General features: G+C 48.6%; 2 protein-coding genes across 2 annotated transcripts; one reads left to right on the top strand and one right to left on the bottom strand.

Annotated features, from left to right (window-relative positions):
* Window positions 1-5,619: 5,619 nt before the first annotated feature.
* Window positions 5,620-7,440, top strand: LOC112879606 (hydroquinone glucosyltransferase-like). The gene has a single exon (XM_025943946.1). The coding sequence runs from the start codon at window positions 5,758-5,760 to the stop codon at window positions 7,231-7,233; it is 1,476 nt and encodes a 491-aa protein (XP_025799731.1). The 5' UTR covers window positions 5,620-5,757; the 3' UTR covers window positions 7,234-7,440.
* A 3,574-nt stretch (window positions 7,441-11,014) lies between these two features.
* Window positions 11,015-11,753, bottom strand: LOC112881948 (proline-rich antigen-like). The gene has a single exon (XM_025946883.1). The coding sequence runs from the start codon at window positions 11,657-11,659 to the stop codon at window positions 11,210-11,212; it is 450 nt and encodes a 149-aa protein (XP_025802668.1). The 5' UTR covers window positions 11,660-11,753; the 3' UTR covers window positions 11,015-11,209.
* Between the last annotated feature and the right edge of the window lie 1,664 nt (window positions 11,754-13,417).

The following is a 13,417-nucleotide window of genomic DNA, read 5'->3' as shown; positions in this document are numbered from 1 at the left end:
CGGCAGTAGTCAGGTGGTTGCATCCGAAGTCGTGGTACGTGTGCTTCAAGAAGAGGCCATTCTAGAAACAGCGGATGATGTCCTCATTGGTGATGTTGGCGATGGTGGCTCGTATCTCGAAGAAACACTGGGTGTACGACCTCAGGGTCTCGTTCATCTACTGCTTGACCTGGGACAAATCATGGCGAGTGCCTGCACTAATCATGGATCCCTGGAAGTTGTCGATGAAGGCTCGCTTGAGGTCCTCCTAGGAGTCGATGGAGTTTGGTTTAAGGCTTTCAAGCCAAGTGAGGGGTGCGGATTCCAAGCCTACTGGGAAGTAGAGTGCCTTGGTGGAGTTGGATCCCCCTGAGATCTTGATGGCGACGGAGTAGCATCGAATCCATTGGCGCGGGTCTTGCTTGCCGTCATACTTGGGGATCCCAACTGGTTTAAAATCCTTGGGGTAGGATTTCTCGGTGATGTTGGAGGTGAAGGTGGGGAAGCAGTCGTTATCGTCGTCATTGTGGTACTTGACGGGATGGTCCCTTGTCCTTGCCTTGATGATGCGCTGCACGTCGCGGCCATCATTGATCTTCTGCCTAAGATCAATTGTGGGAGCGTCGTGAAGGCTGGCCTCAGGTGGAGCTTCGCCTTGAGGCCATGCATCGCGCCGGTTGTGAGGTGGGCGAGTGGATTGTTGCACCTCTTGTTCGATGTTTCCACGCACAGACTGCTGGCCCTGGTTGCATTCACGATTGTCGTTCCTCTGATATCTGGGGCCTCCTCCAGGGGTGCGACTAATCTGCGCAGTGTCGCAATGGTGCTCAGATCTTGAGGGCATGTTCCGAGTGGAAGACACTTGGTGTTTCCCATCGAGTTGCACGAGCGTGCGCTGGGTTAGATACTGTGGCCTTTGTATCTGGGGTTGGGTGATAATTTTTAAGCTAGGAGCACTGCTTCTGCAATGGTGACAATCGGTGTACGATACTCCCAATCTGCAGCTTCTGCAAAAGCGCTGTTGAGGTTCCTTTGGTGCATTGGGTTGTGAGCGCGGTTTTCCGCGTTCCGCCAGTGCTGGGCGCGCTTGGCGTTCTTCAACCATCAGATCCTTTTGTGCTCCTCGTTCTCATCCTAGGGGGAGTCCGACGTACGCTCATCAGCAAACACGTCCGCGAGTAGTTCAGTGTCGTATTCGGGACCCGGCTCGTCGTCATTCGCATTGCAAAGGGAAGCCATGTAGACTTTACGATCCGGCAAGTTCTCAGCCGTATGGCTGCACTCGAGTAGCTTTGTGCTACCCTCTCCCTCTTCCGAGATAGGAGAGAGAGGTTTGCCCTCCTCGAAGGGCTATTCCTGCATGAAGGCCACAAGGCGGGAGTCGTATTCGAGTAGTTTAGAGGTCTCTAAGACCTTCCAGTACACGAAACGACCTTACGGCATAGATGTTATGTCAAACCTAAGTGACTACCCGAAAAGGATTCAGGGTGGTCATCAGGTTGCGAGTGGTTGTCGAGAATGGGGGCTTCCCGACAAGCGGTGGCTCCCTCGTCCTCGAGTCCTCCTTGTCTCTGGCTTGAAGGTGTAGTCCTAGTCGATGAGTACTCTTCATTGGAGTCCGAGTAGTTGTAAAAAATGGGGGGGGGGCGACAGGTAGTGGCTCCTGCGCCCTCGAGTTTCAGCAAACGATCTAAGTCCTCCTCCAAGTCAGAGTGGGACTCGGACTGTGTAGTCTCCTCAGATTGGTTTGAATCCGATCCGAGTAGCCCTGGTGTAGCGCCGTTGAAATCGCGTCGAAAACGGACATTATCTCGATCTCCCCGGCCGAGATCAGGGAGCAGCAACTCGTCGAGGTCGCTGCGTCGAGTGGGTGTAGAGGCCTCTGGCTTCCTGGAGTCGGCTAGGTGGCTGTTGAAGCCACCCAAGCCCTTGGCGACGCAAATCCAGGAGCCAAAGATGAAAGTTGTGCCCTCGTCGAGCACGGTGCTGGTGAAGCTGAAAGATGCCATCGAGTTTTCAGGTGGATGCTCAATGAACACCCCTACCTGGCACGCCAGCTATCGGTATTTTACCACCACGCCCAACGAGGGATACCCCCAAGGTGGTGAGTTTGTAGGTAGGGTGTTGCTGAGATCAGAAACTCGAAGATGCAAGAAACACAAAGTTTAGACAGGTTCAGGCTGCCGAGAGCATAATACTCTACGTCCTGTATGGTTTGTATTGCCTTAGATGGTGATCGGGTGATTTCTTATTTGGAGGGATCCCTGCCAGCCCTTATATAGTTTGGGGGATAGGGTTATATGGAAGTCCTAGTCGGATATGAGCCCAGGAGTCCAACCCGAGTACTTTTCGGGTAGTTTCCTTCTATCTCTGACTAGTTCTACTACTGTATAAGTAGTTCTACTACGCTATGAGTAGTTACAACTGGTGTAGGGCGTGTACCATGACCCACCCCTTATTCTGTAAGATGTAGGCCATGTGCGCAGTCCCGTGGGCCTGGGTCTGACAAAACCATCAAAGATATCGATACCCTCCTTCCATAGAGTTTCCATCGCTTGCATTAGAGACTCAAGGAAAACATCAATATAGATGCCAGGATGCTTGGGTCCTTGTATAAGGATGGATAGCAGAAGGTACTTTCTCTTCTAGAACTTCCATGTAGGCAGGTTGTACATCGTCAAGATCACTGGCCATGTGTTGTGAGTGCTAGTCCTTTCACCAAATGGATTCATTCCATCCGTACTCAACGCAAACTAAACATTCCTCGGATCCTTTCTAAATTCCAAATAATACCGCTCATCAAACTTCTTCCACTAGCGAGCATCAGCTGGATGTCGAAGCTTTCCGTCGCCCTTCCGGCACTTATCTGAATTCCACCAACGCATCAATTCAACATCCTTTGGGTTGGAGAAGAAACATCTCAGGCGATCGGCAACTGGGAGGTACCACATATTTATGGAAGGAATTCTGCTATTCTTCTCACAAATGTTGAAGTAGTGTCTGTTGGCTCAACAGAGGCAACAATATTGGTTGCACCCTTCCTCTTCCTTTTGTTCCCATCTGCTCGACCTTGATTGTTGCCACCACAATTACCAGCTTTGTTTTTGTATCGACTTGCAGAACATACAAGGTATTTTTTTCAAGTCTTTGAAAGTATCCCCACGATACAAAATTCAAAGATTTGGGCATGCATTAATTCTTTCCACACCCATAATGAACGGGCTGACAAGCTTCTTTGCTCGATATGTGTTGGCAGGCACTTTATTGGGCTTTGAAAGCATCCAAGCCAATATATGCAGGAGGTCATTAAAACTACCGTCTGACCAACTGTGCTTAGCCTTTATGGTCAATAGCTCAAGTATCAACCGAAGAACGGTCCAGTATTTCGGATATCCTTTTGATCGCTCGAATATATTCTTCTGTGTTGATTTTTTCACCGTCTCAAAGTTTGCCAACCCCTTTGCGCTACCAACCAATAGCTCTGGTTTGGTGTGATGCAACAACTGGCTCAGAAAATCACCGTCATCAAGTTCATCGTCAGTGCTATCATCACTGCCACCATCGATTGCCCCCTCCCCCCCCTCGGGACACCATCACCATAGCCTCCACCAACATCTTCATCATCGCCGCCAGTCGTCAAAATCATCATAAGCATCAAACAATCTATTAAACTCGGCGTCTTGTATGATTTTATCGATTGAATTCTCCATCGGAGTTGGTGCTTTCTCGCTAAGATACATCCAGATCATGTAGTTATCTACAAAACTACCCACCATCACATGTGATTTGAATGTAGTTGTGTCACTGAATACTCTCATATTCTTGCAGGTTTTGCATGGGGAATGTATTCTCTGTGTCTTCTTACTTCTTGCGTCCTTTTCTGCAGATTCAGTGAATTTCCTATGTTCTCCAAGGAAATAGTCCTCCGTCCTTCATACTTTGTACATCCATGACCTATCCATCTCTGAGCATCAACAAATAAGTGTAGATAAATAAATGGTAAATTAATATATACTTTTATATATGCGTAGATATTGGAAAAAGCTAATTTTAACATGTAAAAACTAAAAGAGATCAAAACCGAACCTATTATTGAACAACTAAATTTTATTAAAAAAACTATCATGCATGTGTGAAAATATAGAAAAAAACAAAGCTTCTTCTCTCTCCTCCATGGGTCTAGGAATTTGTTTACTTAAGAATAAGGCTAAAACATAAAGATTGGGCCTAAATGATTACATAATCTTGTTCTCCTACTAAAATAACATAACTTCATCAAAAAAAATTAGGCAAATAGAGCCCCAAATGGCAAATCTAGTCCATGGAGGTCTAGATTCTAGCTAGAGATAAGAGAGCTCCATTTAAACCTTAAAACTATCTAAAAAGTTTAGAAAAGATATGTGATTAGCATCAACTTACCTCCTAGATCACCCAACTCGAAGGATCAAGTTTAAAACCTCCCCTCCCCTTGTTTCTTTTTTTGGATTTTCAGGCAGCACCACCCCGAGCAAGCAATGGGCTATTGGGAGGAGGAAGAAGGGTGTCCACATTTTGATGTCCATTTTCAGAGGCGAGTGATGGTGCCACCCGCACCTAAAAATGTATTTGCAGGGGCAAGTGGCGCCATCACCCGCCTCTGAAAATGCGCCCCATTTGCAGGGGCGGGTGATGGCACCACCCGTCCCTGGAAATATCATCTTTAGGGGTGGGTGATGCCATCACCTGCCCCTGAAAATGAGGCTGCATTTTCAGAGGCGGGTCAGATGCTACGCTTTTTTGCAGGACCGGGTTAATTTTGACCTGCCCCTGGGAAAAAAATGGAGCGTTGCTAAAACTCATTTTTGTAGTAGTGAGATTTACGCGTGTATCTTGCTGTCATTATCATTGATGACGAGAGAGGAGGACATCCAACATCGTCGGCCATCAAGTTAGCCCATAGTCCATGACTGAGCTAAGCACAATTTGCTTGTTAGTCCATAGTTGAATTATTAAATATGGAGCTTTATATCTAACGATAGCGAGATATACGTGGTGTGTGGTGACCGTCAATCTCACTAGCTTCCACCTAGTCTCTCTGAGATAGTGTTTATAGGAATGAGCAAGGTTTTGAGATTCAAAATCGGAAAAATTTTGGTTGCCACCGAAATGGGTGAATTTCGGAAAATTCGGAAATTTTGAATCGGGATTCGGTTGTTTGACCGTTCAACGAATTTATTTTTAAATAAAATTTGGATAGAACTAGATGGAAATTTGGGCATTGATCACTCCCGTGGTAGTAGATGGTGGGGAGAATTGGAGAGATATGGTGAGAAATTAAGCAGAAAGATAACGAAATCGTACTGTTTCAGCATTTGATAATTAGGATAAAGTGAGAGAGGCATAAGAGGTCTATAATTAGAGTTTATTCATGTTTTTATATCTAGAGCAGTACGTGGACTTGTATGGATTATAGTCGTAGCATAAAAATTCAACTTCGATCAAATTTTTAAGACGATTCGGTTTCGTTTCGGTTCTTACCGAAATGGACGAATTTGGATGCAAATCGGTCATTTCGGACCGAATCCAGAACCATGGGAATGAGTACTTGTCCACGTAAACGTGACCGTCTACGCTGCACTATCAAAATCGACGAAAACAATGAAGAGGAGGGAGTGAATAACTTGTATCACATCATTTACACTAGCATCGAGAACATCTCCACATCCCCATCATCCACTGCTCCCAGTCCCAGAACCACCGACGAACGAAGCACGGTTGCTGCTGAGCAAGCTGAGATCGATGGCACAAGTGCACGCCCCGCACGTCGTCGTGCTCACCAGCCCCGGCGTGGGGCACGTCGCCCCGGTGGCCGAGCTCGCCACGCGCCTCGCCGCGCTCCACGGCGTCACCTCCACGATCGTCACCTACACCAACCTCTCCTCGCCCGCGAGCTCTCCCGCGCTGGCCTCCCTCCCGCCAGGCATCTCCACCGCCGCGCTCCCGGAGGTGCCCCTCGACGACCTCCCCGGCGGCGCGCACATCGTGACCCGCATCATCACCGTCGTCCAGCGCACGCTCCCGCACCTCCGCGCCCTGCTCTGCTCCCTCCTCGGCTCCCCCGCCGGCGGAGTTACGGCCTTCCTCGCCGACATGCTCTGCCCCGCGGCGCTCGCCGTCGCCAGAGAGCTCGGCGTGCCGCACTACGTCTTCTACACCTCGAGCCTCATGTCGCTGGCCACGCTGCTCTACACCCCGGAGCTGGCAAGGACCACCACCTGCGAGTGCCGCGACCTCCCGGGGCCGGTCGTCCTCCCGGGGTGCCTGCCGCTGCACGGAGCCGACCTCGTCGACCCCGTCCAGGAACGCACCGACCCCGTGTACGGCCTCCTGGTTGACATGGGCCTCGACTACCTCCACAGCGACGGCTTCATCGTCAACACGTTCGACGCCCTGGAGCGCGAGACCCTGGAGGCGTTCAAGGAGCTCTCCGACAAGGGCGTCTACGCGCCGGCTTACGCCGTGGGCCCGTTCGTCCGCTCGTTCTCCGACGAGGCGGCCAAGCACCGGTGCATGCCGTGGCTCGACGAGCAGCCGGACGGATCGGTCCTGTACGTGTGCTTCGGCAGCGGCGGCACGCTGTCCACGCTGCAGACCGCCGAGCTGGCGGCCGGGCTGGAGGCGAGCGGCCAGAGGTTCCTGTGGGTCGTGCGGTTCCCCAACGACAAGGACAGCAGCGCGAGCTACTTTGGTGGGAAGACGACAGACCACGGCGACGCCGACGACCCGCTGAGCTACCTGCCGGAGGGGTTCGCCGAGAGGACCAGGCCCGTGGGGCTCGTCGTGCCGGAGTGGGCGCCGCAGGTGGAGATCCTGGGCCACCGCGCCGTCGGAGGGTTCCTGACGCACTGCGGGTGGAACTCGGCGCTGGAGACCATGGCCGCCGGCGTGCCGGCGCTGGCGTGGCCGCTGTTCGCCGAGCAGCGGATGAACGCTGTGAAGCTGGCGTCGGAGCACGTCGGGCTGGCGCTGCGGGTGAGCGCCCGGCGGGAGGACGGGCTGGTGTCGCGGGAAGAGGTGGCCGCGGCGGTCAGGGAGCTGATGGTGGGGGAGAAGGGCGCCGTGGCGCGGGAGAGAGCGCGCGAGCTGCGGGCGGAGGCGCGCAAGGCGTCGGTGCCCGGCGGGCCTGCACACCAGGCGCTCGCGGCCGTCGTCGACATGTGGAAATGTGCCGCTGCGAGTCCGGAGGTTGCCGCTGCAGCTGGTGGTGGACTGTGAATCTGTGATCGTACGTGTCGTGTATGTGTGACTGCAACGACCTTGGTCATCTACATCAGGGTCTGTGGGTACTGGGTAGTGGAACCACCGGGTTATGATTTGGCCTGACATATATATCATATACTGCCTGTCAACAGTTATAGTTGCATTGCATTGTAACCGCGCGTATGAATCGAATGGAACTACCCCTCCATGTACGGCAACGTACTCCATGGAGTATGTTATAAATAGGCCCTGTTTGGTATGGATCTTGCAACAGCTCCAGCATTAGCTTCTCGATCCCTACCAAATGAAGAGAAGCAAAACAATTTCACAACTGTTTCAGCGAAGAAGGTCCTCAAATCCCGCTGATTGGAGCGCTTAGGTGGAGCGAGAACCCAATAAACAGGCTCCCCACGGCTCCTCCCCATCGCTTGCCATCTTTGACCTCAGGAGAGGCTCACATGTGGCGTGAGGTGGCCGGTAGTGGCCAACGATGAGAGCAGGGAGGCGGGGGCGAAAGGGAGTTGGTGTCGGGAGCACAAGGGAGCCGGCGGGAGCGATGGGGGGCATCAGCGGGAGTGCGAAGCGGGGGCGGAAGCAGCCAACTGCGGGAGTCCGAAAGCGGGGGCGGATAGGCAGCCAGCTGCGGGAGTAGGAGGCAGGTGCGACGTGCGGGGAGGATGAATCGGATAAAGAGAAGAAACAATGACGAGGAAAGAAAATAAGGAAAATAAATTGGAAGAAAAAAGTAAAGATATTTTGAATATTTGATCTTTTCTATATATTTTAAAGGAAAAAATCCAGTTTATACATTTAAACTATCACAAAAGTCTCTACAAACCGGATAACAAGGACCATCCAACTCTTAAAACCGGACAAGTTTACACCTTTGGCTGGTTTCAAATATAGTTTTGTATTATTTTTAAAAAATAAAAATCTAGTTAGATCTAAAAAATCAAAACTAATTTATTTTAAATCATAAAAATATATAACTAGTACCAAATTATTTCTAAAAATGTAACCTATTGTTTGCTCTAGTTTAATCTTAACTGTTAAAAAAATAAGCATAACTACAAGCAAATAAATATTAGAAACGTCGAAAATTAGATTCGAATAACTAACAAGTAGAGTACCAATAGATAGTTTATATTTTTAAAAAATATTAGCACCAGTTTTGTATTTTTTGGTTTAAAACGAATTATATATATTTAGTTTTAATTTAAATATTTTTAATTTTCATAAAATAAAAAAACCACCTTTGAAACTACTAGAAGATCAAATTTATCTAGTTTTGATAGTTGGATGGTCTCAGTTATCCGGTATTGTAGTTAAATATTAAAAAAATAAATTTTTATAATAGTTGGACGGTGCAAGACTTTACTTTTTCTAAAAGTACAGAATTCTTTATAATTGGTCTGTTGCAATTTGCCGCCGCGCCGGAGATGCGGAGATGGGCCGTGCGGCGTGACCACAGGAGCGGCGACGCCTGCCGCTCCGCGCGCCTTGCGCTCGTGCCCGCGGCTGCTGTCCTGCCCGGAGACGCAAGAAGCTGCGCGTCTTGATGGTGTCCCCCGGCGGCAAGTAGACCACAGCTACAGTACGTGCACCTACCGGCGGAGAAGCCACCCTTGCTTGCCTTGGAGCGGGACAAGCAGAAGTGTGGGTGTCGCTCGGTTTAGGTACGGTGAATCGTTGAGCAAGGAGGGGTAGAGAGGTTGGGCTAAGGTCTAAATGGACAGTTTGGGCCATTTAGCCACTGGGCCCAGGAGTATATCGAGACAACAATTGTTCATTGTTCATTTATGCGGAGGGAACGGGAACTGAAACAGATGCATGGAGGCTGGACGCCACTCCCATCTACTAGAAAATTTGACGTGCTTCGCGCGCTCTATCATTTCAACAATTAAATATAAGTATTAGACAGCTAAATTTATGCAAGTCAATGAAAGGCAACAATCGCTTGTTCTATCTATTTCAGAAAAAATCTATCACAAAATAATAGTATATGCTAAAAAAACATAATCAGTAATATTTGTTCTATCCATTAAAAGTCTTATTCGACATCTCACTCATCAAACACCCGGTGGGCATATACGTGGACAGCAAGTAGCAGGTAACTGAGTCCCTTGAGATTTATGTTGCTGTTGGCCACTGCCGCTGCCACCCACCACGGTCTTGATGGGGCTCTCGAGAAGTAGAACAAGTAGAACAACGGGATGATGGGTGGTGCTAGCTCAAGCGGCAACGGGGGCATGACGACCTCTTCCGAGCAGCGATAGACATTTGAGTGATGGGAAAGAGTAGAGAGAGGGCAGCCGAGCGAGAGAAACAAGGAGAAGGCGATGGATGGGAAGAGACAAGGTGGGACCTATCATATGCCTCCTGACATACGGGCCAGCAGCTGCAGCCTTGCCCTTCCCGTAGGACTTCTATTCTTAGTGCGCGATCGGTTGCTATAGTATTGCAGAGCACGTATCCCACCACTGCTCCATGCACAGCCCATATACTACATGAATAGATAGTGTTTAAAAAATAAATATTGCTTGAAAATAAATAAAATTATTCAAAGAAAAATATTCCGAATGTATTCCATAAAAAAGTTGATCCGAAGATAAAAATATATTCCAGAACAAGATATAATATTTCGGAAAAAGAAATTACTTTGGAATAAATAAAAATATTTTAGAAAAAATATCATCTAAATATAGTCAAGTGTGATTTAGTTTTGAAGATTTTAGTGTAAGAAACGTAAAGGTGCGATCGAAATTTAATTAGGATAACTAGCTTGTGAAATAAAATATTTTTTCTTTGGATAGATGCCTTGCACGGAAATTGAGGCGGGACGAGCTAAATCCCCTCCCTTCCATTCGCTGCGCTCTTTGCTCCGTCTTCCATATTCTCACCCTGGGGGCCACGTGGCGAGCAGCGGAGGGCTCTACAGGGCTGGAAAACGCGGAGAGAGCAGCAAACAGGACCATCTTTTATTCAATCCGATCCGATGGATGGCCACCGTTTTGCCTGGCGATTAGCTGTACCCCTCCAGAAACGGCACGGCACTACTACCATTAGGTGGCATTTCCGTGACGTAACGAGTAATGTCTCGATCGGGCAACGTGGTCTACACGGTTCTCTAAGACTCCAACTATAGATGATGATGATAATGGCGTACTATGTGACAAGGCATTTTTCTTTACGTTATGCAGAATTTATATATGACTCCTGTTTACTTACTTTCACTGAGCAGGGACTGTAAAAAAGAGTGTTCTGTATTCTGAAGTAATTAAGAGTACTTAGTTGCAACGGTGATGCATAAACCGTCACAAAATATAGATACTCAAACATTAAATTGTAGGTATTGTTGCAGACTAGATGTGTTTGTTCCAGAAACATCAGAAAAAAAGAAGAAGACAGGCACCGCGCCGAACGGGAAACTTTGGGCCCAGATATGAATTATGCAGCTGTTCCTGTTGACTTAAATAGCTAGATTTTGACGTCTCAACAAAAGAAACGGATGAAAGCTAACCTACTGCCTCAGTAAGTAATCCCACTATGCTCGACAGCTGAAAAGGTGATGAGGAAGAATGCCTTTCTCTGTCAATGAATCTTTGCTTAGTAATTAAGGGACGAAATGGAACACAGAGAACACAAAATTGCCCCATTTTATGTTTACTTGTCTCATCGTATTTGTAAAACTGAGCTATAATTTATAGTTTTTTCAGGAAAATCAGTAATTTATAGTTTGATACTGGAGAGGAATAACACGTAATACTCTGAAGTCTGAACTAGACAACAACATATATGTTTGCTCCATAAATACAAGCAAATTTAAGGATATGAGGAGACACAAAGTAAAAAGACTACAATTAATAAATGTCTATATCTGACATAATGATTTATTCTCTACATATAATTTCAAGCACTTGTACCAATTAAAACAACAAAATAAACCACCTGAACTAGTATAGGAATGGACTCGCCCACCGACAGCTGCTCTCTACAACACAGGAAGTAGAAGAACAAGTAATAAGGACAGAGGAAGCAGCACGCCAACCGTGATCCTCGACCTCCCATCCATGGCCGGTGAGGACGCCGCCGACGTCCCCGTGACCGGGTTGGTGTGCTGGTAGTACCACGGGAACCACGGCAGGACCGGGTTGGGCGGCGGCGGGGTTTGCCCGGACGGGAACCCGCTGTACGGTGGGGAGAAGCCCGGCATCACCCCCGGCGGTGTCAGCTGGTAGCTCCCCGGCGGAGGCGGCGGGTAGCTGCCGCCGAAGCCGCCGCCGGCTCCAGTTGACGGTGGCGGGTAGCTGTTGATGGCTCCTCCAGAGGATGGCGGCGGGAGGCACGGGTACGGGCAGTCCGGCGTGTCCGCCGACGCCGTGCTGCTGATGAGCACGGTGATCAGGCCGAGAAGGACGGTGGCCAGGGAAGGTCTAGACATGGCGCTCTGAAGATGAGAGAGAGAGAGAGAGAGAGAGAGAGAGAGGTGTGCCGGGTGCCAGAACTTGATGGTAGGTACGCCGTACGCGGCGGTGGTACACCCGTGGTGCCAGTTTATTCGCACATTTGGCGCTGAACGAACGGGTGTTTTGAGCATCACTGAAGCAATCATTCACTCGCAATCATGGTAGAGATTTAAAATTCAATCAACAATCCTATCGTTCAAGTATACCCGCTGTCACGGACATGGGCCTCCAAGCTGGGATTCTAGTCTGGAAAGCCCGGCTTCGTGCTAGAGCAAGAGAGGATAAAGAAAGAAGTGAGCTAGAACAGGACATCGTCGAATAGAACAATGATAAAGTCATCTTGCTCCCCAGAACTCTTACCCCTTATTGCCGTTCTTCATATCCAACCCTAGCTTCTTGCTAATCCCTACCCAATCTCTCCAATTCCTCTCCCTACCCAATCTCTCCAATTCCTCTCTAGAATTGTACCCGGAACACTCAAATACTCGTGCTATTGTGAATTGGAGGTCCAAGACCATAACAATCGGCGGTATCAAGAGCCTATCATCCATCCACCAAAATTTTTTCCCCAAATTGAATCGAGCCATGGTGGAGGTGGCTGAACTCTGCACTTCGGTGATGAAGATGGAGGCAATGTTGTGTCAGTCGATTGAGATGCTGGACCGCATTTGCGGGGTTCCGCTGGGTTCTTTGCCGACAATACCACCAACCTAGGGTCTAGGGAACACCCTCATCCTCAAGCATGCCATCAACATACTCTACTCTGACCAACTCTGACCAGAGCGCCGGCTATCACCACCGTTGTGTTGCCTACACCCACGGCCACTACGATAACCGTTGTCATCGGCATCAACTCACCCTCACCGACGCCATCCACCGCCTCGGCTGATGCAAGCCATTGCAGGGGGGAGCTTACCTCGAGCACCAAACCATCTTTCTACAAGCTGACAACTCTGATACCAATTGTTATGGTCCTAGAATTCCAAACCACAATAGCAAGGGTACTTGAATGTTCTAGGTACAGTTCTAGAGAGGAATTGGAGAGATTGGGTAGGGATTAGAAAGAAACTAGGGTTAGGTATCAAGAACAACAGAGGATAACAAGAGGTAAGAGTTCTAAGGAGTAAGACAACTTCATCGTTGTTCTATTCGATCATGTCCTATTCTGGCTCTAACTCCTTCCTTTATACTCTTGCACCAGCCTAATGCTACCCCATATGTCCAGCCCAAAATCCCAGTTTGAGACCCATGTCCGTGACACCATCTACATGCTTTTATTTATGATTTTTAGCCATCTACTATACTACTTTTGCTAATCTCCGTGTATAACATAAGGGCTCCAGACTGCGGTAGTTTCGTTCAAAGACACCAAAGGGAACTTAGCAATGGAAGATATCGTAAACCTCCAACGAGATGATGTTAGTATGTATGAGTACAGATAAGGTGTTGATTGTGGAAGGGTGCATGGGTATCGTAGCATGTGCTTGGTTTGGAGATGAGTTGGTCCATCCCTATTTTTTGGATTGGATTCAACTTGGATTCTATCTATCTATCTAGTGTTTGGTTAAAGGGATGGTTCCAACCTAGTTTTTTTTTGGTTGGAGAGATTTGCAGGGACGGGATGGACGCCAATTTCACACCGTTAACCACAGTAGCTCGTGGACCGTACATGTCATCCTCTTTTATTTTTTATTTCTTCTTCAAACCCGTCTCCTTCCTCATGCTGAGCAGGG

Source organism: Panicum hallii, chromosome 2 (assembly GCF_002211085.1).
Source record: "Panicum hallii strain FIL2 chromosome 2, PHallii_v3.1, whole genome shotgun sequence".
Lineage (NCBI taxonomy): Eukaryota > Viridiplantae > Streptophyta > Magnoliopsida > Poales > Poaceae > Panicum > Panicum hallii.
This window is presented reverse-complemented; position numbering and strand designations above follow the sequence as displayed.